Genomic DNA, 26648 nt, shown 5'->3' with positions numbered 1-26648 from the left:
CAGTGGTCTCATGAAGCGATCTGGCATTTGTGGATTCCACCTTCCAAATGGCATATTATTTACAGTTTATTCACCCATAAATTGTAGCATTTCTCTTCCGTTCAGTGTAGGGTTAACAATAAGCATAAAGAAAAACGTTTGACGACAGGAATATTTTCCTGGTACCAATAAGCATTTTCTCATTGGTGGGGAGGTAGAGGGTTTCCACTTCCTTTCTCCCCTTCCCTTAGCATTTAGTGAGTGGAAGTTTCAGAAAAAAAGCATTCTGTGCTTGAAAATGGCAAAGGATACATTTTGTAATCAGTGCCTGTGTTTGCCCTTGTTTTCACACACTTTTTAGGGATCATTATAGGTACTAAAAAGGAAAAAAAATTAGCCCATCAACATGACAGTTTTCAAAGAGAGGAAGTTTCCTTCTCCATTCTTTTCCCTCTGAAGGTATGATGGAACATTGGCAACTTCCTACATAATTTTTTTAAAGGTCCACTGAGTTTTCAGCTTTTTTGTTTTGAGACAAACCCACAGATTCCTGGATTCTCCAGCATCTAAGTGTTGGTGTTTCAATAATCTATGCCTATTTACCTGCTGCTATTCCCTTAGAATGGGAGTGATAATTCAAGATGAAATACAGCACGTATTACTCTTGAAAAGAGGAATTTTCTATCCTTTCCTTCGTAATTGAGGTCATTCAACCACTAGGGTTCACCTGGAGTCCATACCGTGATACACGCGTCACTCCGAGCCATTTTATCTTTTGTGCTGATAGTCAAGATCGCAGCTCTAACATTGACATCAAACTCTGTCTGGACAGATGACTAAGAGTGCTGCACAACGTAAACTTTTGACCCTCAACTTTTTGACCTGCTGTTACAACCACAAAGATACACAAATCTATGCCTCTTCTTTCAAGGGGAAGCGCCCCCACAACCGGAGGAGCCCAGGGACGCCCTGCTTCTGCCACTGCCTTTTGGAATAAGAGAGCGAATTGGATATTTTTGTGTGTTTTTAACTGTATTTCCTGTCGAATCAGCCTCCTGCCTCCTTTTGTCATCACTTAAATAGGAATGAGATTATTTTAAAATCACTCATCATTTCATTTACTAGGAAAATTTGGAGCAGAAGACTTTTTCGAGGGGACCCTCGCAAAAAGTGAAAGAAAAAAGAAGATGGGGAGAAAACAGGCAATGGAAGCTGGAGACTTTTCCTTTATTTAAAAATAAAGACGCAGCCCTAATTGTTGGGAGAGCTGGCCCAGGCAGGAGAGTTGACTGTGAACTTGTACTAAAGCGTGCTCTGCTGGCGATTCCTAGGGTGTGCAGATTTATCTTCTCTGCATTTACTTAACCCGGCAGTGAACTGCACGGGCATCATTTGTTAGGCGATGACAGACTTCACCTCCAGCAAGGGCTGCTTCACAAAATCGCAATAATTACCCAATAACCTTCATAACAAATATTATTATTGAAAAGACTGGTTTGTGGGGAGGGGAACTGGTGGGGGAAAGGCAGCTTTCTTTGCAGGAAAAACACCAAATAAAACAGACCTAGGCAGACCTTCCAGTCCTGGGGTTTCGAATGGCTAGGACTGTGGCTCCCCTCTCCTATGTGGGTGGGAGCCTAGGCAGACCCCCTCAGCCCAGTCTGGAAGCCCCGTGTATAGTTTTGTCATTGTCTTGAAAAACGTTCTGCCTTAGAAGCCAAAGGTATGGCGCCCACAATGTTCTGCACTCTCCATGGTGGGCAAACCTCAGACAGACTCCAGAGTGAAGGTGGGAGAGAGGCTTTGAAGGGCACCTTTTAAGCTAAAAGAATTGTTTTCCTCTTTAATAGCCTATCTTTTAGGATGTAATTTGCTCTCCCTCATTAATTGTTTGGATATAATACTCTTCACATCTCAACAACTGAACATGACTCCGTTTCTAGTAGAAATTTCTGTGTTGTTCTCTCAGAACGCCAACAATGAAGCAGGGGGAAAGAGTTGGGGAGGGGGAGGAATCTTGGCATAATGTTGTGAAATTAGACCATGGAAACCCTAACAAACCCCTAAGTAAGTGTGACCAGAAGCTTCCTATTATATTTATACTTCAGGAAATATTGTCTCTTCAGCCTGTAGAAACAAATGGGCCCCGGCACATTTCGGATGCCTTCTCCTTTTACAAGGCTAGGATCACAGACAGACACTGCAGCCGATGGGCTGAGACTAGATGTCTTCATAAAGCCCTCAGTGTGACAGAGATTTTTTTTCTTAGGTAAGTTCCTCTGCAAAAACAACCCCAAAAGAATGCACAAGAAAAAAACAACTTTATCTACAAAACAAGCAGATAACCAGCCATCCTCTTTATGATGCTTCCTATGAAAATAGGAAGAAAAAAAATTCCTCCAATACCGCTCACATAGGTCTGACTGGATGCTGTATTTTTTAAAGTCGTTTAACCCCATGTGCGTTGGCCTGCTCTCTTAAACTCTAAAGTTTTATGATAATTACAATAGACAGAATTAAGCAAGCTGACAATATTTATAGCCCATATATTTTTTTAATGCATGGGAAAGATTCCCCCATATTGTGTGATACTGGTCCAGAGCCTTTCTGCCCATTCCCACATCCCAGGGTGGGATGTGATCACGGAAGTGGTATGAACACTTCTCCAGGCAAGTTACCTAAATGAACCTGTCAGGAGCACTATCCCTCTTTTTTCTGCCACTAGTTTTAGTCACCAAGAAATCACTCATGCAGGATCACCAAATGAGTAACCAAAGTAAAACCTTAACCCAGTGTTTTCCATTAAAGAACCTGAAACTCACAGCAGCAGAACAAAGACACCAGAATTCTCACAAACACATAATATAATAAAAGACAACCCAAATAAAGTTAATATCCTGGTTCTGACTAAGATACAGACCCATCTTCCTAAGTGCTTAACTATCAATGCTCACTTTAATAGATTACATGAAAAGACTTCAGAGATTCGCCTTCCCACTACTCAAAAGGAGTGGGACCTGTGGGAGGGTTTCAGTTTTTCAAAAAACTTCTGAGGTTTTGCTTTCTGGACCTCTGAGTTTGGGGACATCTGTTGGACTTAGGTTGAGTGAAAGTGGCCTCTGCACAATAAAATTTGTGGAAATTCCAAATTACACATTAAATGTTTCCACTTGAAGGACTTTACTTTACAGTCAGCACTTGCAGAAAATTTCCCTAAGGAGAAAAGCATTTGGAGACAGAAGATCCCAATTTCTGTTTCATTTCTGGACTGGGGGATTTGGCTTAGTTCTTCATCCAGGATGGGGAAAATCTGCTAAATCCCTTGTGGGTACCCATTCAGAGAAAGGACCCAAGACAGGCCACAGGGTCCCCAGTCATGTCTTTGCCACTGAAGAATGTAGGGGGTTGGGTCCAGAAAGGGTGGCTGAGACCAAGCTGCAACTGTACCCAGGAAAAATTTATCTCACCCATTGGTGCAATATTGGGAACTGTTTTGGAAACCATAGATTATGTAAATTTCCTGGGATCAAACAGAAAGAGCAGCTAACAAAAGAAAGGCGGAAGTCTCCTACTGACAAACGACCAATTTCTCCCCTAAAGTACCCTTTATGATGTGTGAGGAAAAACAACCTAATGGCTCTAGGGGCTTTTAAGTTGGGCCTTGAAGACACTTCGATTTCCCCCCAAACTTCAGGGCACAGTTTGCAACAGAGAGTTTGCCTGTATATTGAGGGGGAATAAATTTCTCTAATCTTAAGTGTTATCTAGGGAGATGGCTAAGTTGCCTTTTGAGGGTCCCGTGCCTGGATGGTTTAATTCTGCAGAGGAGGAGAGGAAAAGGAAAGAAGAGAGGGCGAAGAAAGGCACGGCGGAAGAAAAGAAAGCTCTGTAACTCCTTTCATTTAGACTGGGGATTCAAAGACTAAAGTTAAATCCGGCCATAAAGTTTATTGCTTCAGACTCACAGGCGGGTGAGAACAATCTCACCGAAATAAAAAGAACGTGCAGGCAAACAAGGTTCAGGGCCTCATCCCGGGTTGCGGGGGGGGGGGGGGGGCGGGGGGAGATACTGAGCCCTCCCCTCAGGTGGGGACCTGTGGTCCCCAGGGTCCCGCGGGTGCCCGCGGCCTGGACTCGGCCTGGCAACCCTGGGGCCCAGCCTGGAGGTGTGCCCCCGCCCCCGGCCCCTGCCACGCTCGGGCTCTACCGAGCCGGCCTGCGACTCGGCCCTGAAGGCCGTCGCCTCGATTCAATGCTGCCAAATGACCCCGGCCCGCGAAGACGTATTGCCACAGCCCCGTAAGGAATCCCGCCAGAGTCCTCCTCGGCCCTGCTCGGCCTTTTCTTTCAAACTCCCGAGCGCGCCCGGGCGCAGCGCGGCCTCGGCGCCCGCGGCCCGCGCCCCCCCGGGTCTCCCAGCCCCCACCCAGGGCTCCGCAGACCCCGTAGAGCCCGGCCCGCCAGTCCCGGGATGGGGGCGACTCTGCCCAGTCTCTACATGCAGGCCCACTCACACACAAAAATCATCTTTTTGCACGCCGGCGAGAGCAGCGGAAGTCATTAACATCCGCGCTGGTGCAGCAATTAAAGTTAGGCCTGGGGATGCGGCGCGGCCACAGGCGCCTTGCACCGTGGTGCCTCCGAAGCTAGCTCCTGGCTCTCCTCATTTGAGCCGAGGGAAAGTCTGCTCTCCCCTTCGGAATTCTGAGGCAACCCCAGAGTTAACTGAACCAGAGAGAGAAAGAAAGATGGAGAAAGAAAGTTTTCAGAGTACAAATAAACTTGAAAGCGCTCAGGGGAAGAGCTTACCTTAACTCGGAGGTAGCCATTTTTCAGAGAGTTTTGAGAACTTGTGATGTGGACACTTCTGGACCTAAAATTGACAATTTGAATGACCAGGCGGCACACGTAGCCTGCAAAAGAGTCAAATGGAGTCCAGCGTCAGTGAGATTATATGTTATGTGGTATATAATGTTGGATGTCAACTCCCCAAAACCATAAAACTTACTTTAATGGCCCCACGTGACGTTTTATAGCCAGTGAGCCGATCTGTCTGTGCTATGGATGATTTTACGATCTAATTCATAGACAAAACCCTATTCATTTGGCACCCAAATGTCATATAGCCGGAACTGAGGCTTATAAAGTTTACTGTTTTATAACTTTTAAAAGGAAAGACGGCATCAGTGTAAGCAGTCGGTAAATGTGCAAATCTCTAGTTGCTGCTTTAGCTGCTCTGAGGAGTTTCCCACTCAAGCTAGGATGGGGTAAGTACCTTCCATTTGTAGCAAATTAATTGTAGCAAAAGAAGCCAACTGGGTTCAGGAGGGTGAGGAGTGGGAAAGGGTGCCTGGGTGGTTTAGGGGTAAAGGGCCACAACTTGACACAGCAGCCTTTTCAGCAAGTGGAGGCCTAGGATGGCCTTCAGAGAGAGGCAGCAACTGTGTGGGCCCCTGAGGGCCGCTAACAAAGCCCTGGGTTTTTTCTCCTTTTTCTTTTCTTTTTTTTTGTACCCAGCCGGTTAACTTGGTTTCCTCAGAAATGGGCAGGTTAAACTCAGGCTTTGCAAGCACCTAAGGCTTTTCTACCTCCTGCCCTGAACTCTGCTGTGTCAGAGCTAGGGAGGCCGCGGGTCAGGCTGCTGATTTGAGGTCCTTCTTGCACAAGCAGGCTGCTCAGGTAGCCACAGACTCACTGCCTCCCCGCATCAAACAGACAGAAGAGCAGAAAGAGCCGCTTGCTATTTGGCACAAACCAGACCAAGAGAACTTACAATAGAAAGTTTATTTTTTGTTTCCAGTCAGTATTTTTTTCCTTAAAAACAAATACCAAAAAAAAAAAAAAAAAGCTGATCACAGTTTGCTTAAACAGCCAGACTTGGACAATATTTGTAACTTTGTTCACAAAAACATACATCACTGAAGCTGCGCTTATAAGAGCCACTTCCAGAGTTCGTGCAAAGGGTCCTACAAAGGCACGCAGGGACACACCGCTCAGAGTCACAGTTTTCGTCACAGAGTCACTAGTCACTACACGTCGAACAAGTTAAGTTGTGTCTCATCAAGTCACCTCTACAACAGCATTAATTACACAAGGAATATAGGTAGTTTGAATAAAAATATCTTTAACAGCTTGGAGCTATTGAGACAGGGACACTTCCACTCACATGCACAGTTAAACAACGAGTGCGACACACAACATTGGCACTAAACGAGGTCGAAGGGGACTTTTTGTGTGTTTTTTTCTCTTTTCTTTTTTGTTATAGTTACTTCAAGTAACACAGCTTGCTTCATATAAATAAGTTAAAACATCTATTTTTTTTTTTCAAGACAAAGCCATTCAGGACAAAGAGATGAACAGAAAGCATATCTACTTATACAGGCGCTATAATGGCAATAAACAGGCTCATGATTAAAAGATGAATTAGAGCAACGAGAACAGGGCTTCTTCACAGAAGGAACACAAGGGAATTTCAGAAAGTCACCTTAGTACTGACACTACGCGGGATCCGCTAATACTGCTCAGTACTTTAAACGCTCAAATACTCAGGGGCGGAAGGCCCCTCCCGCCGCCGCCATGCTCATGCTTTTCAGCTTATTATCTTTTTTCCACTTCATTCTCCGGTTTTGGAACCAGATTTTAATTTGTCTCTCCGAGAGGCAAAGAGCATGTGCTATTTCAATCCTTCTTCGGCGGGTCAGGTAGCGGTTGAAGTGGAACTCCTTCTCCAGCTCCAGGGTCTGGTAGCGCGTGTAGGCCGTTCGGGCCCTTTTGCCTTCCGGGCCGCCTATGTTGTCTGCAACAGAAAAGTCAGGGGTTTAGCCACCCACTCCTCAGCCTCTGGCTACCAAAAAGTCTGCCAGCTGGAACTGCCAGGGTCCTGGACAGGGAACAGGGGAAAAATGCTCAACAAGTCCTCCCTCCTCGCCCGCCCACCCACCCACCCCTCCCGAATTTCCTTCCCTCTTCCTTCCTAGAGAGAAAACAATAAGGTTTGGACTCTGGGAACAATCGGCCCATCCGAGGTTGAAGCCGCTCCCCGGAGGATCGCCCGGCTTTCCCCCGTCCCTCTCCTGCCCTTTGGACCTGCCTCTGGCGTCCCGAGGCAGGGCACAGCCCTCTCAGGCTGCCCGACACTCAGACACCCACCAAAGCAAGGCCCTTTTCTGAGCGCCCAAGTGGCCTCCAGGTCACCCTCAAAGTTCCAGCCCCGCGAGGCGCCTCCTGTTCCAGCCTGCACGCTTGGGGCGCCTGCTTTCTTTTTTTTTTTTTTCCCCACCCCCCTTCTTCTTCCCTTTCCTTTCTTGCTCTTCCTCCTGCGCCCAAACTTCAGCATCTCGCCAGCTCTCGCCTCGATGATGCCCCCCACCAAGCCCCTTTTCGGGGACTCTAATTAGTAACGCTGTTTCCCCAGCGTAGCCCTCCTCATAAATTATCCGCCCTGACAAGCCCGATTCACGGCTCCTACTGCCATCCTCTACCCCTCTGCTCCCTGCTCGACTGGCCTGACCCGTCAGTGCGTTCTGAGGCGCTGGGGTTCGATATGTTTTTGTTTTTCCTTTTCCCCCTCTTTCAACGTCTAAACTTGCCTGGCCAACGGCCCCTCTCCCCCCAACCCCCAATTCGTGAGCGCCCAGCGCTTCAAAGAGAAGGAGAAAGAAGGAAGGCAGGGGAAGGAGAACGGCGGGGAGAGGCTCCACCGGGTTGGGAGAGGGGAAACCAGGAGAGAGACCGGGAGAGAGAGGGCGGTAAAGGAGATGGGAGGGGGACCGAGAGTCGCACCCCCGCGGCTGGATTTAGGAAAAGGCTGGCTTTACCATGACTTATGTGCAGCTTGCGCATCCAGGGGTAGATCTGGGGTTGGGCGGGCGGCGCCGGGCTCGGCTCGCTCTGCGCGCTCGCCTGCTCGCTGCTGGCGGGGGCGTCCTCCTCGGCTCCGGACGCCGTGCCAACCCCCTCTCTGCTGCTGATGTGGGTGCTGCCGGCGTTGGCCGAGGCGCCGCTGGAGTTGCCCAGGGAGTTTTTCCCGCCGTGGTGGCTGTCGCTGCCGGGCGAAGGGGCCACGGCGGAGCAGGGTAGCGGGTCGGGCGGAGGCGAGTGCGTGGACGTGGCCGGCTGGCTGTACCTGGGCTCGGCGGGCGCCGCGCTGGCGCCGGCCGCGTAGCTGCGGGCGCGCTCCCCGGAGCCAAAGTGGCCGGAGCCCGAGCGGCCGACGCTGAGATCCATGCCATTGTAGCCGTAGCCGTACCTGCCGGAGTGCATGCTCGCCGAGTCCCTGAATTGCTCGCTCACGGAACTATGATCTCCATAATTATGCAACTGGTAGTCCGGGCCATTTGGATAGCGACCGCAAAATGAGTTTACAAAATAAGAGCTCATTTGTTTTTTGATATGTGTGCTTGATTTGTGGCTCGCGGTCGTTTGTGCGTCTATAGCACCCTTGCACAATTTATGATGAATTATGGAAATGACTGGGACATGTACTTGGTTCCCTCCTACGTAGGCACCCAAATATGGGGTACGACTTCGAATCACGTGCTTTTGTTGTCCAGTCGTAAATCCTGCCTGATGACCTCTAGAGGTAAACTCGTGCACTAATGGGGGAGTTGGGTGGAGGCGAGAGGGGTGGCGCGCGCGCCCCAGGCGCGTGCCCGCCGCCCGCCGCCCGCCGCCGTCGTTCAGTCGGACTCGAGCGCCACCCGCTGGAGGCAGAGCGCATCGCTCCGCTTCCGACCCGGGGCTGCGAGGGCCGGGGTCGAATTGAGGTTACAGCCCATTATGGCAAAATTATTGCATTTCCCTCGCAGTTCCATTAGGATGTACCAATTGTGAGGCCGTCAGCTGCCGATCGCGTGCCCGGCGAGGATGCAGAGGACTGGGGGAAGATGGTGACTTGAATTTTATTTACAACAACTTTATTTCCCCGCTGTGTAGCCCCTCTTATTTTTGTGGCGAGATTGGGGTCGGTTCTGCCCATCGTGCCGACAGCTCTGAAATTTGAAAATACAGATATCACCTTCGGGGAAGGGAGGGAGGCCATTTAGCCAATTGGAGAAATAAATCCTACCCGCAGCAGCAGTTACAATTATGGCTCTGTTTTTTCGAGCGCGTGAGGGGCAGTGTCCCTGCCGCTCTTAAATGACAGGCGTCTATTAAAGATAGCTTTTGTGTAGTGTTTCTCCGAGGCGAGGTCAAATTCCATACACTTTTATAACCAGAGTCGATTTTTCTTGCGTGTAAATATGGTTCTCCTGTCATTAGTTTGCTATTTGATTTGCTTTGAGTATCCAGCTTGGAGAATCTTCACCACCCAGTCCCTTTCCTCCAGCCAACCCGGCCCCAAGTCGAAGGGTTCTCCGTGAACCCAGAGAGTGGGCCCAGGCTCCTCACAGCCACAGAAGCTGTTTGGGGCTGGGGATACGTGGGTCGAATTATTAGGGTCTTGCTTAGACCTCCAGGAGTAAAATGAGGGCGCTAATGAAAGCATTTTGTGGCAGTGCCTAGTACCTCCGTGGTTATCTTTCTGGGTTCTGAAAGACGAAAGTAAATCACAAATATAGCCTAAAGGCGAGGCAGGGGAGTCTCCCCGATGGAGGCCAAGCATCTCAGGCACCCCTGGCACGTTTGAAAAACAGGACTCTCGCTGCTCCCATGGCTCTGGGCCGTCTCCTTAGGTTCTGAAAGCTGCTGTGGTGGCAGCGCCGGCGCTATCGGAGGTGGGGAGCCGGAATCCGGAGCTCAGAGCCTTCGGGGAGCCCAGTCGCTTCCTGGGCTGTGAAGTTCCATCCGTGCCCAGGTTGGCTCGGCTGGGCTGAGGCTGTTTCTTTTCCACGGACGGTTGCGCGCAGGGCCGAGACACAAGGCTCTCTCCGTCTCCCTTTGTTCCTCGCGCGTCTTCCTGTCTGGGGACGGCCTGGAAGGCCACGGCAGAGCTGGGGCCCCAGACTTTAGGCCCCCTCTTCCCAGTGGTCGGGGTTGATTTAGTGATCAAGATCTCTGGGACTTGGCGAGGAACTGAGGCGGAAACGCCCAGACACCAAAACGGGCTCGGTCCCCGGGTTCTTTCCTCTCCAGCAAACCTGCGACCCGAGCTCAGGGACGTGCAGAGGCGCTAACAACAAGAGCCCGGGACGGATTCGGGGCGGGCCCGGAGATCCGGATCCGGCTTGGGCAGCCTGGGAGATCGGGACTGTGTGTGCAGTGCGCCTCGTTCTACCGCTGGGATTGGCTGTGTGGGATTTTTTTTTTTTTTTTTCCTTGTAAGAAATAAATGCTCAGGCGTTTGCAAAGCGCCGGGCTCCCCTGAAGCTTCGAAAGCCCCCCGGGTGAGAGCAGGCGGGAAGAAAGTTGGGGAGCAGGCGAAGGCAAGGGGGCAAAGCCAAGGGAGGTTGCGGCGCGGGCCTGGTCCTGCCCAGGCGTCTATTCGCCTGCCTTTGCCTCAGCGTCCTCCCCGCTGGGTTGTGTGGAATTGATGAGTTTATTTTCCTTTTTCCACTTCATGCGGCGGTTCTGGAACCAGATCTTGATCTGGCGCTCGGTGAGGCAGAGCGCGTTGGCTATTTCGATGCGGCGGCGCCGCGTCAGGTAGCGGTTGAAGTGGAACTCCTTCTCCAGCTCCAGCGTCTGGTAGCGCGTGTAGGTCTGGCGGCCTCGGCGCCCGTGACTCCCATACACAGCACCTGCGAGCAGAAATGGCCGGACGCCAGTAAGCCAGGATCCAGGCACCCTGACCAGTCAGCCCTGAGCCCCACGCTCTGGCCTCGGGGCTGGAAACCACCCGCCTCTCCCACTATGTCTGGGGCCGAAAGCGGACTGGATAGGAGAAGATTATTTCATACCAAGCGAGATATTTTCCACCTAAAACGACTTAGGGTGGGAAATGATTGTTTTTGCAAAATCTGCTCAGTAAAAATATTACAAGAAAAAAGAATAGAACAGCATTCTTAAATCCGGGCACCTGAGCCTGTTTTGTGAGGGTACAGTGTGTGTGTCTGGAAATGATGGGTATGGAACCCTGTGAGTAGGGTACACACTCCGAATTCACACACTGACCTCTGTGGAGTTATTACTGTGGTCAGCACTTCAGGACACAATATACTTTTTGGAAATTTTTAAATGGTCAGCCCTCTTAGATCTTCGCAAATGCCTTCCCATTGTATGGCCCTTCTGAGAAAAGCAGAGCTCTTGAAAACACAAATGACTTTTAAAGCAAAAGACTGTAAGTTCTAAAATCCGCATTAGGCTCCTTCCTTCTCCAAGAATTCCCTGTGGAGTTTTGGAAATCAGGGGCAAAGAGATGGAGATATGGGCCATCTGGGGCTTCTAGAATGTAGGGCTGTGATGGGCTATCTATTCTGATGCCAAAAAGACCCATGGGTTGGGGGCTCCCCCCAAGTTGGGTGTGTGAGACTCAGGCAGGGCCTCAGAAGGAGGCAGAAGTTGGCTGTGAGTGAGCAGTTGAGTGGAGGGGGGAGGAGGGGAGGGAGGAGAGAGCGGAAAAATCCTGAGGCCGGGGATGTGGCCCTCCAAGGCTTTGGGGAGACACTGCAAGGGGCCAAATGAGGGCCTCTTTCTAGATGGGTTTCTGAAGGGCAGAAAGGTGAGGAGACAGCGAGGGAAAGAGGCGTTCTCAGGACGGGTGCAGAAGGCCATCAGGACTAGGGAACTGAGCAGGGTATTACCAGGGTGCAGGGTGGGCAGGCGCACTCTCCCATCCAGCCTTGCTCTCTCTTCAGATTGTCCCTGTCACTGGGTTTCACACAGCGTGGAGTGACCCCCCCCCCCACGCTCCCCTAAGGTGTCACCTTACATGGGCACTTGGGCCCTGCCTTCACTCTTTCACAGCCTGATTGTCCCATTGGGAATGGGTTGGGTTTTTTATTTAAAAAAAAAAAAAAAAACCTCTTTTTTTAAAAACCAAAGAAACTTTGTTTATTCTTTCCTCCCTTCTTTCTATGTCCTCTTTCTACTGTCTCCTCCTTCCTTCCTTCTTTCCCTGCCTCCTTCCCCCTCTCCCTCCACACTCTTTGAGGGGCTGCAGGGAAACACCTTACCCGCGCAGGAGTTCATCCGCTGCATCCAGGGGTAAACAGGGCTCGTGTACTTCCGGTCGGTGCCTTCGTCATGGAGGGCTTTGCCCGGCACGCTGCTGCTGTCGGGTTTGTACTGCTGCTCGGGAGAAAAGTGCAGGTAGTCCCCGGGGCCCCTCTGTTTGCCACTGCCCGAGGGCGAGGCGCCACTGAGGTCCTTATCAGAATAGAAACATGAGGCCCCGTACTCGTAGGATGCCCGGTTGCAGGCCAGGACCGAGTTGGACTGTTGGTAGAAACAAGGTGAGGTGTACGTCTTGTCCGGGAGGCTCGACGCCCCGTACGAGGCCGGGAAGGGCCTTAGCGCGTCATAGCCGGCCGGATAGAGGGGCAGCTGGCCCAAGAAGGAGTCCTGGCCGCTGGGCAGGCTCCCGGGGAAAGTGGGATTCACAAAATAGGAACTCATTTGCGCGCCCCTCTGCAGGACTGTGATTTGTTGTGTATTAGTACATCTGGCTATAACTATTAGTAGTCATCGAACTGGTTTGTTTCTGGATGGCCGAACGCCAAAAGCGACAGCAGCAAATCGCACCAGCTGACGCGGCGGCGGCCAATGGGAGCGAACGCCGGAGCCCGCTCCCCGGGGACCGCGGCGACCGAGGCAGCAAAGTTACAAACAGCCCCCAGTCCGCCCGCCCGCCCGCCCGGCAGATTGATGGGCGCGCACAACCAACCCGCCCGGCTCTCTCCCCCAACGCTGGCGGCGGGCACAGCCCGGGCAGGGGCGTGCGGATCGGCCCGTGGTAGGGGCATTGGTGTCCCGGCGGCCGCAAAGGCCCCAACAGGCCCGCTCTTTGCTCCTTCCCTTTTGCCTTGTTGGATTTTGCTGGTTTTTCTCTCCAAACAGGAAACCTGACAGCCCCGCGCCGGGAGGGGCGGTGACAAGGATGGCTCTACTCCGGCGGGCCTGCCCTACCGGCAGGGCCCTGAGTTTGCCCCTCCCCCTGCACTCCTCTCCCCGTGGGTGCGGGTTACCGAGATGGAGAAGGGATCTGAGAAACCAGGCCTTCGCCCCAGTTCTTCTCTCCTATGCCTTAGGAATCGGTGCATCATCTCCTTCTCTCTTTCCCCACTCCCACCAAGGGCCTGGGCCTCACCACCAAAGGGAAAGGCTCACCTCGAGCCAACCAGGACTAGGATCAGGCTAGTCTCTTCCCCTGCCGGCCCCCTACTCCCACGTACAACATGTCTCCTTTGCATCTCCAGAGGCCTCCTTACAATGGCCAGCTATTGCCTGGCCTCAAAGCGCGCGCACACACACACACACACACACACACACACACACACACACACAAGCTGTGAGCCCCGCTCTGGGTGCCTCTGAACCCAGGAACGCAGAGGCTGGAAACCACTGGTTTCAACGAGAAAGGAATCTACAGAGGAATAGCTGTGAGACTGAGTTCCAAAGCCAGCCCTAGGACCTGCTCCCCTCTCGTGCTCCGGGGTGGGTGGCAGAGATGAGACAGGTCCAGATGTGGAATCTCTGCCCTCATTTCAGAGATGCTAGTGACCCAGGGTGCCTGGCTCAACCCAGCAGAGAGGGCAGCTCTGCTGGCCCAAGGTGGTGGCAATAACGAATGTGATTGGTTTCTGGGCCACCTGTCCAAAGGGCACTGTCCTGGGATATCCCCTTTTCCTGCCTTTTCTGGGACTTTGGGGGAACCTGCCACCCACTGTGCTCCAGAACCAGAAACAGTTGTCTCTTCAGGTCCAGAAATTATCTGAATTGCGTTCACCACAGTCGCAGGCCTGGCCTTCCCCAGACAGGACATGAAAAGCCTGTCCTGGGCTGTGCTCTCTTGCCTGAGAGCTGTGCCTTCAAGATAGTTGACTTTTACAGTGCATAGATCAATCTCATTTTGTAAAATGTGGTATCATTCCAGTGGCATTTTTACAACTGTATTTGTTAGGCTTGTAAAACCCTTGAATTAGCTTTAAAGTCCTCAATTCTGTGCAGCTTGAAGAAAGACTTATTTATATGATTTAGTTGAATTTCCGGAGGGTGTTTATAAGATCTGTAAAACTGGTGAATGCAGGCCGATGGGGTTCAGAACTTGGGGGGGTGGTAAGGGCCCCCTAGGAATCTGGCAACGACTTCCTTAATCTCTTTCTTGCTTTTCAATTTTTTCCCCTCACTTCCACCAAGGAAAAAAATTTGAGAAAAGACTGGGCTCTGATTGGCCTCCCCAGAGACTATGGTGCATCCCTGAAATCAGCTGCTGCCCACTGAATGGGGGCTGCACCCAGATGCCTTCTGCCTGCGCCCCAATCAATTGAACCTGGGAAAGTTTCTCTGTTGCATATATAAATAAGGGCCTGGTAGGACAGGATATAATTTTAACTTGCCCTCAAATTTCTTTAGGAAAAGGATCTGATAGGTGAAAATTAAAACTCGAGAGTTGAAATTTAAAAAAAAAAGCTGTGTTAGAAGAAAACGTTTGAGTTGTTCTTTAAACAACGCCATCAGATGACAGTGATTTCAAGCAAGTTATTAAGATGAAAATAATCATTTGGAGATGTTGATAAATGTTTATATTTATAATGTCTGCTTTATTCCTCTAGGTTCCACATAGTGTTGGGGCTGGGAGCAATTTACTACTATTATTAGTATCTGTTATGGTTTGACCTGGATTCTCGATCTAATCATTGTCTCGGTCAACAAAATATTTGATCTGTCAACTAACAGCAAAACAGCGTATTTCTAGCTTCTATAGGCACTAAGATGGCAAAAATATATTACACTGAAATCTCTAGATGTTAGCCAAGGCTAGTACATATCATGTTGGCAGCTGCCCAATTTATTTCTCCAACCAGCATTAGCTGCATATATATATAGAGAGAGAGAGAGAGAGCGCGCGCCCGAGAGCGCTCCTTTCAGGCAAGAATAGAAGCCCCAGACGCTGGAGGGAGCCTCTCCTAGGAAGGTGAGAATGGCCACCAGGGCTCTTTCCTCGGTCAAAGCCACACAGAAAACCCACTTACCTTTCAGCTGCTTTTCAAGGCGGACGGGATGGTGAGCAGAGCCTCACATTTCGCCCTTTTCCTGGGCTGCCCACTGAGCTCCTCGACCTCCGCGGGTGTGGAGGGAGGCCTGCTGTCGTGCGGGGGGGCTCCTTCGGGGCCCCCGAGTCCACTGGACTCGCTGGCCCAGGCCAGAGCCCATAGCACACAGGTGCGGCCTCTGCCTGTCACAGGCCCTCGCGTGGAGCCAAAGCCCGCCTTCCTTGCCATAGCCAGTCAGGCCTGCAGGCCCCAGGACTACGAGTGATAGCTCCAATTTCTAAATCCCAAAGCGGGCGCGTTTCCCGAAACCAGCGTGCACCCCTGGGGCGCCTTGGAACGCGCAGTTTGGAGAGAAGCAGCCATGACGTGCCAGGCGGCCTGTGCGACCAGTCTCCATGGTTGCTGGGTGGGAGCAGGACCCGAGTCTAGTCAGGCGTCCAGCTCCCGTCAAGGGCGGTCAAGGCGGGGGAGGTTCCCGGCCAGTCAGGCCCTGGGAGGCCGCCCTTCAGGTCCTCCCTCGCCCCCCTCTCCTAGGGTTGCTTGGAAATCTCTGAGGGGCCCGCGCAGCAGTCGCGCCAGGCTGCACGACGCGGGACTGCTATTGGCGTCGGTTCCGGAGATGGCCACAGCGTGGCAGCAGCGAGCGCCCGGCACGGTCGCAATAAATTATCTGCCCGCGGCAGCCGCAGTCGGGCAACCCACGGCCCCGCGATGCAAATACGCCGCTTTATCCGCCCCAGCGCGTCCCGCCCCACCCCCGGCGCGAGTGGAAGTCCCCAAGGTCCACAGACCCTTCTCAAGTATCGAATGCATACCAAGGCATTATCTTAAGGTGGGGAAAACAATAACCACCAAAATCAAACAAACAAACAAAAAGAACTCGGGCCCAGAACCACAGGGTCATTTCGCTGTCCCAGGAAGCTACCGGGACAAATCTGGCCGAGGTTCACCTAGGCCAAGTCAGCTCTGCGCCACGGGGCTCCTTCAAGCCCACGCCCGCCGCACCCTCCGCGCCTCATCCCAGGCGGCTGCACAGTCCTCTCCCAGCTCTCTCTGGAGATGGGGAGCGCCGTCGCCAGTCAGCCCGCTGCGCCGAGGTGGTTGGGGGTGGGAGGGTCCCCCTATCGCCCAGACTCGGTTTGTGTCCTTCCTTCAACCTTAGCTGCGGCCCCTGCCACTCACAATAACACCACTACATCCTCTGCACCGAAACTTCCCGCCAAGCAACACCCAACAATTAACCCCATCCTCTCCTTCAACACAGAATTCCACCCCCGAACCTGTTCCCTCTCCCCGCGCGCTCCTGACATCTCTCTCATCGGAAAACCACGCGAAGCGAAGCAGGCACTCAGCAGAGGACTCTGGCTGAATTAGTAAGTTTTTGGTTTTTTGCTTATTCTACCTTTACTCTCTAGAAACCGCTTCCCAAGGAATAGAAGATACTATGATAAAAACTCCTGTCGATGAATTCACTTTGCCTTCCTCTCTTACCATCTTCCCACCTCGGGAACTGTCTCCAGTTATTGGGGGGATTCAATCCGGCCAATTGGGTCATGAATGAAAAAAATCCAAACCCGGGAGGCTGTCGGGGAACGCAGGGTGCAGGGTCATTTCCTTTTGGGGGCTCTGCGAGGTCGCTGGGGAATGGGAGAGAGAAGCCCTCAGCTGCTGCTGCCCCGTGCCAGGGAGCTATGGCATGGAAGGAAGGAGGGCACCGACTGCCAAGGTGAGCACGCGCGGGAAAGGAGAGGGAGGGGTGTGTGTGTGTGTGTGTGTGTGTGTGTGTGTGTGATGGGGGGTGCGTGTGTGATCAGGTGAGTGGGTGGGAGAGGGTTAGGTCTGCCCCCTTTCAGCGCCACCCTGGGGTGCCCTCCCCCAATGCCGCCGGCGCCCGCTGCCTTCTCACCACCTTTGCTCCTATCTCCCCACGTGTCTCACCTTCAGATGGCGGTTCCCAGAAGCTCCAGTCCCTCTGACAGCTGTCGCTTGGGCAGCCCGGGGAGACGAATTGTCCTTCGTGGTGCTAGAGGACGCAGGAAATTAGCCAGGTTGCGAGTTGCAAAGCGACCGCCGCGGCGCCGGGAACTGGGCACACCCCACCTCCAGCGGGAGCGGCCGGGCCGGGCCGGGCCGGGGCCTCGTCTCGCTCGCCATCGCTGGACAAAGCACAGCCGAGCCTGGCTGGAAGGCTGAGCTCCGAAGCAGGCAGGACGGAGCGGAGCAAAAGAATGCGGCTCTATTCTCGCAAGGGAAATTATAAAAAAGTTCATGTTCACGGTTCCCATCCACATGACCGACAGCGGCCAATGGAAGGGCCGAACAACTCATAAAGTTGTATTGCAAAGTTGTAAATTTTCATAAACAACAACGGATTTATGACCCTTTCCCCATCACTAAGAGGAGGCAGCTCCTACACCGGCGCCATCTTACCACCGAGGCGGCCCCGAGTTGGGGCCGCAGGTTTTACAGACCCAGTTGTGCCGGGGTTTATTAAAAGAGTAATAAGAAGCCGGTCCAACCCAAGCAGGAGACGGGAGTCGAGGTCTTCGCCTGCGAGCTGCCACTGTTCTGCGCTGTCCCCACCGCCCCTCGCCCCTTCCCCAGCTCCTCATTTTTCCGCATCCAGACGCCCTTGCCAGGGTTTCGCAGCGGGGTCTGCGGCCAGTGCCCCTTCTACCCCTTAGCTTCAGTGCTGGGTTCTGGGGCCACCTCGCTTTTCCTGAATGTGGGGCTGGGGGCGGCATCAGAGGCCCTGAATCTTGCGTCCTTTCCCGGGCCGGGTTCAGGGCTCCTGGGGAATTCGGAAACAGTCGCAGGACGATATACCTTTTGGAACCCACTCTATAACCTTAGAGGAAAGGGTGGAATCCATGGAGGGTTTGGGGGAGGTTCATAGAATAGACTATAATGTATCAGTCGAAGATTTCCGTTTTCAAGGGATCTGGAAGATGTTTGTATACACACCCAAACCAGACAAAAATCTCCACACAGAGAAATGTACATGTACAATTATGGACACACAGAAATGTGTGCACACAATTATGGACACAGAAATACATACAATTGTGGACTCACAAAAATAGACACACAAAGAGGTACACACACACCTATATAAATCTCCATAGCGATCCACGCAAAAAGGGATTCAACAGGCATATACACTAATACATGGCAACCAGCACTTGAACCCTATCCCTCCTTCCATTTTTGCTGTCCCAAAGCCCCTTTGGCCATACAGACCTAGCCAGGGCTTGCTCTCCAGACATGCTTCACCCTCTCTTCCCCAGCACACTGCAACTCCCAGATAAGGCAGTCCACAGTTCTTTGTCATCAAGCATCTTTATTTTTCTGTTACATAAAACACTGTTAACTGGGCAAGACGGAAAGTGTAGGAAAATGTACCTTCCCGTTCCTGGAAGCCCAGGCTAGAGCTGAGAGGGATGAGGGGGGACACAGGACAACACAGGAGATGAAGAGCGCTGGCGAGGGCATCAGTCCCCTCACCAGCTATAGAGTTAGCTCAAGACAACACACCATGCTACAAAGCCACCCCATTAACACATCCTTCCCAAGTCAGGACATTGCCTTACAAATGAGCTCCAAGACTATATAAATGACCAAAAAAAAAAAAAAAAATCGTGTTCAAATATACAATATTTGCCATTGTAGGAAAAGTCAGGATACACATATTCAACATGGCTGGACAGTGGGACACAGGGGCCAGGGGAGGGGCAGGGAGGCTGGGAGCATCTCTGTGGTCCTACTAAGCAGAAGCGAACCCAGAGGCCCAGGCAGCTAGCTTGGGAATGCTCCAGAAGGAGGGGATGATGGGCCTGAACATGAGGTGCCCAGACCAAAGAAGGAGGGATTCTAGATTGTAGCACTTAGAATGCTTTGGAATAAATATATTATTTTTCCATTTAAATAGAAGCCAATGCCCTGGTCCCCGGATCCCAGCGCATTCTCAGCGCAGCCTCAGGGACCCCAAAGGCTACTAGCCGGAAGCAGCAGAGGCCTGGCCGAGGAGGGGGGAGGGTTCGGCACTAGGTAGCAGGCGAGCCAGCGAGCACAAAATAGGTAGTTTGGGGCGAGTAGGTAGTACTGAGAATCAGGTCCTTGCCGGTTCCGGGGGAGGTGCTGGGGGTCTGACAGTGTTGGGACACTTCTGGGCTTCCTGGGAGTGGAGGCCCTCTGGGGCTGGGCCCTTAGGTAGTTTGGGAGTGCCTCTCCCGGAGGAGGCCTGTGCTAGGTAGTATTTTAACCGTGCCAGCGCAGAGCTGGTCGGCCTGGGGTTGGGGGTGTCTGTTGGGGGTCCTCAGAGGCAGAGGGGATCCCCAACGGGACCCAGTCTGGTGACTGCTCGGTCAAAAAAAAATTGGGAGCTGGAGTGGGTAATGGGGTAGATTGGGTGCAGGTTGGGGAGTAGGGTTTTTTTTTTTTACATTTTCTTTTTATTTTTTTTTTTCACTTTTGTAAATAAAATCAGTCTCTAAAGACGCTTTCCAAACTGTCTGGGGCAGCCGGGCCTCATTCCTCCTCCTCCTCGTCGTCGTCCTCGTCCTCCTCGTCGTCGTCCTCGTCGTCGGCCTTGTCAGCGGCAGCGGCGGCGGCGGCGGCTGCAGAGGCGGCGGGCGCGGCACCCTCGGGGGCGCCGGAAGCGGCCGGACTCTCCTCCTTATGTTCTTTCTTCCACTTCATGCGGCGGTTCTGGAACCAGATCTTGATCTGGCGCTCGGTGAGGCAGAGCGCATGGGCGATCTCGATGCGGCGGCGCCGCGTCAGGTAGCGGTTGAAGTGGAACTCCTTCTCCAGCTCCAGCGTCTGGTAGCGCGTGTAGGTCTGGCGGCCCCGCTTTCGGTCCGGCCCTGCGAGCAGACACATGGACACATGGACACACGGACAGACAAGCCGACAGGGACACAGGCCAGGGCATCAACCCGGCTGCCATTCAGAAGCGCGCACCTCAATCCGGGCCCTGACCCAGGTCCGAGTCCCCCTCCGCCCTGCGCCCCCAACCTGAGCTGGGGGAGGAGCGGGAGTGTTAGCGGAAGACACCGACTGCGGTGCCAGACGCGCAGGCAGCTCTGTGAGGGGGGAAGGCGCAGAATCCCAACTTTACAACTGCTCTTTCCAGCCGGCTAGGCTTCCACAATGTCCTGCTTCCCCCTGACAAAGGCAAATTGTAAATATAGAGTGTGGGCAAGTGGGAGACGCTGCGCTTTTGCCATTCAAAGGCGAGCCAGCCGCTTCCCCGCCTAGCTAGGCAAGTGGGAGACCCTCTCCGGCGGCCCTCACTCCAAGGGCGCCTTTCCTCCCCAGCAGCCCGCGCCCCCATCCCCAGACCTTCCTAGGGCACTGGGCTCTCTGTCTCCACTCCCACCCATCCGTCCCTCCCTGCCTTTAAATGGCCCCTGGCACAGGGGCGCATAAGGGACCCAAAAGCGTTTGGCTCTCCCTGCTTTTGAGAAGAAAAGCCAGGCTGAAAGGAAAAGGAGGAGGGAGAGAGAAGAAAGGGAGGGAGAAAGAGAAGACGAGAATAGCGAACAAACCAACTTAATGTTGAGATACCAAGGCAAATAGAGTTAAATAAATTTACGAGGATCGAACCCATTAATTGGGCCATAAAAAGTTTTATGAGCCTCATTTACATACAATGCTAGGAGCTCTCCTTGCTATGGCGCCTCGGCTCTAATTAAAACCAGAAAGGCAGCGCCGCCAGGAGTCAAGGGGCCGCCGGCTCGCAGCCGCCTCGTTCCGCGCTCCGCTCCCCCAGCCCGGCGCTCCCAGCTCCCAGTCCGCCCGCCCACCCGGCCCGCCTAGCGGCTGCGCCTACCTGAAGACCGCATCCAGGGGTAAATGCGGAAATTGGCCTCGGCCGAGCCGTGCAGCGCGCCTTCGTCTGCCTTGTCGCAGGCGCCTTTGGCGAGGTCACTGCAGAGCCCCGGGATGTTTTGGTCGTAAGAGGCACAGGGCAGGTTGCCGTAGGCGTCGGCACCCAGGCCGTAGCCAGACGCGAAGGGGTTCTGATAGAGGGGGCTGTTGACATTGTACAAGCCCGGTACAGTCGAAGGGAAGGCGCCGGCGGCCGCCCCATAGCCGCTTCTCTGCGAGTTGGGCGCAAAGGAGCAAGAAGTCGGCTCGGCATTTTGGAACAGAGAAGCCCCCGCCGTATATTTGCTAAAAAGCGCGTTCACATAATACGAAGAACTCATAATTTTGACCTGTGATTTGTTGTCCGGCAGCTTTCAGTGTCGGTTTTACGAGGTAGCGTGATATATGATAACATTACACCCCCAGATTTACACCAAACCCCATTTTCTTTTGGACGGAGCTCGCCGCAGCACGTGACCGCCCACATGACCGCCTCCGCCAATCTCAGCCGCCCTCACAGGTGGTCTCGCTCGGCTGGGCCCGCGGCAGCCTAGAATGGAAGGGAAAGAGGTTCAAATATGTGGCCAACGAATCTGTTCGCGCCCGGCCGGCCTGGCGCATCCCGCGGGAAAAGGACTCCCAAGGCACTGCGTGGAGGCTCCGCTCGCCGCCAGCCCGGACCCCTGGCCGGCAGAGGCCGCGTGGAACCGGCCGGGCGCAGTCCCTTCCTTGCTTATTCCCGGACGCTAAACCAAGCTGGCGGGTCCTCCCTGCCCCTCGTTTCTGCCCACTCACCCAACCCAGGGAAGGTCTCTGCGCTCCCAAGTACCGGCCCTCTACTCGGTGGCCAAGCGGACAAGTTTCAGCTCTGGGCAAATCGACTCTTTGCCTACGTTCCCCGTCCCAAGTCCAGTGGGCCAGAGGCCGAATTAGACTCCGATCCAGATGGGGCCGATCCAGATGGGGCCAACGCAGCGTCGCTTTCTGCTGCAGCAAGAAGGCCACCGCTGACTGGAACCATGTGGTTGGAATAAAGTCAAGGTCTCCCAGCTTCCTTTCTTTAATCGGCGGCGCACTGTTTATCCGCCTAAAGGAAACAGTGAAATATTTATCTATTAATGAGCCTCATTTGCCAGTAGATTTATTAACGTGAGGTTTCCCTCCCTCCTCCCGAACACCGCTGGCCTGTCAGGCTCTGTGCGTTCTCTCCTGGGCACCTGGCTGGCCTCTAGCAGCCGAAGACATGCGTGGACACTCTTTTGTCCTCCCTGCAACTCTTGGTTCCTCTTCGCTCAGACGGAACCAAATCTCTTTCCTCCAGCTTGTTGGGACCTCAGGCCCACACCTTTCCAGGTGCCAATGTTACTATAAGGTTTCTGGTAACCTTCACTGGGGACATTCCTGGGCCTCGGCTACCTTCTCTTGGGCCTGGATGCCTGGGAGCCAAACATGCTTTAGAGCCAATTTGAAGAGAAGAGAGGCCCCAGGGGCCTGGGGACCACAACCCCTACGTTTCTCCATTTCTTTTGGAGACCCCCAAACAAAAGAGGAGACCCCCCCTCCCCTTTCAGACCTTTTCCAAAAGGCCACCCAGCTCTGGCAGCTTCACCTTTCCAAGGACTAGCTTTACTTTTCCAAGACTGAAGCACAAAGTAGTCTCACTCACTCCCACCCAGGGCCCCCACTCTAAGACCTTACTTTCCCAAGCTTCCAATCTCTGGGGCAGGGTTGGAGCACCCTAGAGGGTGGTGGGGCGACCCTTCCCCTATATGCCTCATAAACTGCCCAGACAGCGATGGAAGCCCAGCGGCTGGGTCAGTACGCCTTTTACTGCTCAGCTCGATTGCACACCATAAACCCGACCTCACAATGGAATTGCCCCGGAAATTCTCCTCTGAGTTATAGAGTTTGATTCCTTGTGTACAAAGCACTTCCCATCACTTTCAGAGGGTTCGGGCCATCCCGTTCACCGCACGCTCTCAGGGGGTTCCAGAAGCACAAAAGGTGGCAGGAGGGTTCATGCTTGGATGAAAACGGAGTCCCAGCTCTGGCCTAGTGGACGGCCTGAGGCATAGGTGGGGCAGTGGGGGCTGTCTGAGCAGGTGGGTGCCTGGTGGTTCCCCCTGGGGGCGCAGGGGCCATGGTGTGGCAATATCCAGGGATGCCCTTTATGGAGGACCAGGGTGACAGTGTGTCCCCGTTGGGGAATGGAGGGGGTAAGACTGGTAGGAATGAAAAAAACAACTATTCCAAATAACATTACTTTCTGGCAGGAAATAAAAACCTAAGAAAATTAAAGAAAGACCAAACAAACAAAAAGGCTAGGAGATCAAAGAAGCGGAATTAGACAGCTTTAGACCAATAAATTGTTCCTCGGGTGACACAGAGCAAGATGCAAAGAGAAAGACCGGCTCTGCCGCCGCCGTCTGTCTAGACTCCGGGGGCTGGAGCAGCCAACAGCTATGGCGTTTGTAGTAGAACCTGCCCTAGTGGGGCGACCCGACAGACCAAGGGGGAGCGATTTCTGGGAGCACAGGAAAGGGCCCGTTCCCAGCCAAGGGGTCTGGGAGCCCGTGCCACAAGCTCATCCCTGCCCGAGTTTTGTCGGGAGTAGGTCCAAGCCGTCCTGGCAGAACGCACTGATCCTCCTCCTGGGCCAAAGAGGATCCAGATACTGCCAGCAAGGCTTCAGTCCTTTTGAGCCCAAGTCAGCGAACCCGGCCGAGCCCTACGGGTGCTGAAACCTCTCTTTCGTTTCTGAGCTTCTCTCTCCTCTCTTGCCTTCTGCAGCGGGGTTTTAAAACGTAAAAGCCAGACAACACCAGGCTTTCAAATATGGCCTCTTTAAACGCGTGTTCTTGAGCCTCCGGTTTTCTATTTATTTGGCCAAACAGACACATGCGCTGGATTAAATGTGATAATATTCATACAAATACTCGTTGACGCTCAACCTGAAGCAGGCCACGTGAAGGCGGGTTTCTTATCAGCCGAGTGGTCTTTAGATAAAGACTTTTTCCTAGGGCTCTCCTGGAGCTGGGGTCCTACCTACCTAGCAAAGTGTTTCCCTTGCTTCTCTTTACCAAAAAGTCCTCGATATTGAAATCCAGCTAAGAAGGTAAACCCAGCTCTGGGGCGGTGAGTGGAGCCTGCCAGGAGTCGGGCGGCTGAAGATTTGCTTCTATAAACGTTGCCACACGCACCCCGCGCTCGGGTTGCGCGCCTCTTATGCACCCAATGCTCAGTCTTCCATCGCAACTCGAACAGCGACTCATCCCTGACGAGTGCAGAGGCGCTCCGGAGGACGCGGGGTCCCATCTGCGCGCCTCCCAGACACCCGCCGGCCAAGGGCAAGAGAGGCCTTACCCCGGGCAGTCCACGAGGCCTCTGAGTTCCCGACAGGCTTGCACCTACCTGGGGCCTCCGTGACCGGTAACCACCGGTCTGCTCCTTCGCCGTTTATTTAAAGTTACGTAAATCGAGCTTTGTATCTGCGGCTTGGAGACACGGCCACGGGCGACTCTTGGGGAAGCTATAAAACCTCTTTCACCAAAGGCTGTGAAATTTTATGTATTAAGTAAGGAAATATAATGAAGGCGTGTGTCTGTAATACCAACGTGTGTATATAAACAGAAAAGAGAGGGGAGAGAGACACACGGGTAGTGACGCCCAGGAGATGTCAGCCAAAAAAACGCAGTACTGGGTTTTACAGCGTGTACAGCGCCGAGATGTAGGTTGTAAACATTTTGTGGGCTTGGCGGAGATTATTACAACCCAAATAAACGCACCGCGTGGCGTATTCACAGGGCTCAGGAGTGCTTCGGAGGGGTTCCCTGTTTGCTTTTGCATTTTCCTTCTGAAACTATTCTGCACCCGGGGCTGATCCTCGAAAACGCAGGAACGCACCCGGCCTCCTCCTGTTAGGGTCTAAGGCATATACCCCCGCCCAGGGTCGAGGGTAGGCTCGAATGGGATTGGGGTTCCCTCTCTCCCCCTCCTCGCCTCTTAAGCTGGGGACGGACGCCAGAGTAGCCTTGGTGCCTCCACTACCCAGGAAATTCGGAGACGAGAGAAAGCAAGGGCGGCTTTCACCACGTGAACTCCTGTCCTGGAGCTGGGATGTAAATATAATTATTTTAAATATCATGTATTTTAGAATAACCAAAGCAGTTTCTGGTCCGGGTCCCAGGATTCCCCATCCTTCCAGACCCACACTAGACAATTACCAAGAATGCCTTTACGCCCAGTTCTCAGCCGCCTGATTGTACCGTGACGTTTTTAAGGCGGCCGAGTCCCGGGGTCCTGGCTCGCCTGCGAGTGCTGACTCTCCCTGCACCGGGACGCAGCCTTCGGGGGGTCTCTCGGGTCGCCACAGGACCCTTGGCCACTGTGTATGCCCTCTGCGCGCCCTCTGGAGGGTCACCAGGTCCACGGGCTGTAGGCCTTAGTCCTGGTGTCTGTCCGCCGGTCGGTCGCGTTCTCCGAGTGTCGTGAGGCCCCGAGGCTTGTCCCGGGGTGGGAACGGTCACCCTAGATCGGTCCCCGCGACCGCCCCGCAGCCTCGGGACAGCGGCAGCACCGCAGCCCTAGGCCCCCTGCCCAGGATGGGGAGCGGAGCGAAGAGGGCGCGACCTGTGCCGATCAGGCGAGACCCCGCCGCTTGCTTTTTTTGTTTCCCAGCGAGGCTTCTGGCCATGCGTGAGCGGCACCGAAAATATACGACAGCCGTTCGTTCAAATGTGGGGCTCCCATTCCAGAAGAGCTTGCATCAAGTCGACATCTTAGGAACTTCCCAGGGTCGCGGCGGCGGGAGATGGCGGCGCCGGTGCCTCTTGCGTGGAGCCATACTGCCATCTGCTGGCCGTGCCTTGACACTGCAGCCCAGCCCCGGCCTGAACTTCGTCAGCAGCCGCCGCGGGTCGGGGGTACCACTTTCCAAGCCGGGCAAGGGCCCATCCCCGGGGGGTCTGCACGGAGCCCGGAATCTACACTGCCGAGAGGGCAGTGCCCATAAAAAAAAGAGCTGTTTCCGCAGCTGGTTTATCGGCGGCAGACAGAGCCAACAAATGAAAGGGCTTTGGTGGAAAATCTTAATTGGGGTTGGACAGTTGTAAACCCATTAAGGGCCGAATTCCAGACAGTTCGCAGACCCGGCCTTTATGGCACACCCTCACTGCCCATTCTTTGAAGTTTCCTCTGTCTGCAACAACAGAGGGCGTCCCAACCTGGCGGCAGGGTGGGGGTGGGGGTGAGCGGACGCCCCATCCTCCGTTGTCCCCGTTTCCCTTTTCCGCGCCCAAACACAGATAACTTTGCAGAAATCGAGGGCGAGGGGCGGGGAGGCGAGAAAAGAAAAGTGGGGTAGGAGGCTGAACCCTCCGCCACATCTAGAAGGCGCTCGGGCCTCCGAAGTTGTGGCCGTTCCCCCCGCAGCCCTTTACACCCCATAAACGGTAACAGCCCTCATTTTCTTTTATGGCGCTCGGGGCTGGTCGGTTGCCTGGGCTCTGCCTCTGTCAGGACTTGTGCTTGGGAGAGGTGTTGGGGCGGGCCAGCCTGGCAGGATGAGGGGGGCGGGGTGCGGGGGCGCAGGCAAAATCCAGTCCCCTGGGAGCCGCCAACTGTCCGTGCCCGCGGCCACGTTGGGGCGACCGGGCTCCAGATTCCCTCCTGGTAGAGGCCTTAGGAGGCAGCTCTCGGTCCTGCCAC

General features: G+C 53.7%; 4 protein-coding genes and 1 long non-coding RNA gene across 6 annotated transcripts in view; 1 reads left to right on the top strand and 4 right to left on the bottom strand.

Moving 5' to 3' along the window:
* Positions 1–17108, bottom strand: part of HOXA3 (homeobox A3) — a 44653-nt gene extending 27545 nt beyond the window's left edge. For both annotated transcript variants that reach the window (XM_070787908.1, XM_019958849.2), the window contains exons 1-2: positions 17010–17108; positions 4789–4892 (exon numbers count right to left, since the gene is read on the bottom strand). The gene's annotated coding sequence lies outside the window, so the exon portion shown is untranslated. The remainder of the gene's footprint in view (positions 1–4788; positions 4893–17009) is intronic.
* On the bottom strand, positions 5745–8360 carry HOXA5 (homeobox A5). The gene is made up of 2 exons (XM_019958851.2): positions 7797–8360; positions 5745–6775 (listed from the first exon to the last, which is right to left on the bottom strand). Exons 1-2 carry the CDS (start codon positions 8356–8358, stop codon positions 6525–6527), a joined length of 813 nt encoding a protein of 270 aa, XP_019814410.2. The 5' UTR covers positions 8359–8360; the 3' UTR covers positions 5745–6524.
* HOXA6 (homeobox A6) lies at positions 8275–15057 on the bottom strand. The gene is made up of 2 exons (XM_019958858.2): positions 12033–15057; positions 8275–10658 (listed from the first exon to the last, which is right to left on the bottom strand). Exons 1-2 carry the CDS (start codon positions 12472–12474, stop codon positions 10399–10401), a joined length of 702 nt encoding a protein of 233 aa, XP_019814417.1. The 5' UTR covers positions 12475–15057; the 3' UTR covers positions 8275–10398.
* On the top strand, positions 16001–17447 carry LOC139182725 (uncharacterized). The gene is made up of 2 exons (XR_011566263.1): positions 16001–16444; positions 17016–17447. It is a non-coding gene; the product is annotated as an uncharacterized lncRNA (long non-coding RNA).
* A 944-nt stretch (positions 17448–18391) lies between these two features.
* HOXA7 (homeobox A7) lies at positions 18392–25717 on the bottom strand. Its single transcript, XM_019958857.2, has 4 exons — positions 25166–25717; positions 21738–22029; positions 20905–21492; positions 18392–19936 (listed from the first exon to the last, which is right to left on the bottom strand). Exons 3-4 carry the CDS (start codon positions 21281–21283, stop codon positions 19599–19601), a joined length of 717 nt encoding a protein of 238 aa, XP_019814416.2. The 5' UTR covers positions 21284–21492; positions 21738–22029; positions 25166–25717; the 3' UTR covers positions 18392–19598.
* Between the last annotated feature and the right edge of the window lie 931 nt (positions 25718–26648).

This window comes from Bos indicus, chromosome 4 (genome assembly GCF_029378745.1).
Source record: "Bos indicus isolate NIAB-ARS_2022 breed Sahiwal x Tharparkar chromosome 4, NIAB-ARS_B.indTharparkar_mat_pri_1.0, whole genome shotgun sequence".
Classification (NCBI taxonomy): Eukaryota; Metazoa; Chordata; class Mammalia; order Artiodactyla; family Bovidae; genus Bos; species Bos indicus.
Note: the sequence above shows the minus strand (reverse complement) of the source record. Positions and strands in the feature narration are given on the sequence as shown.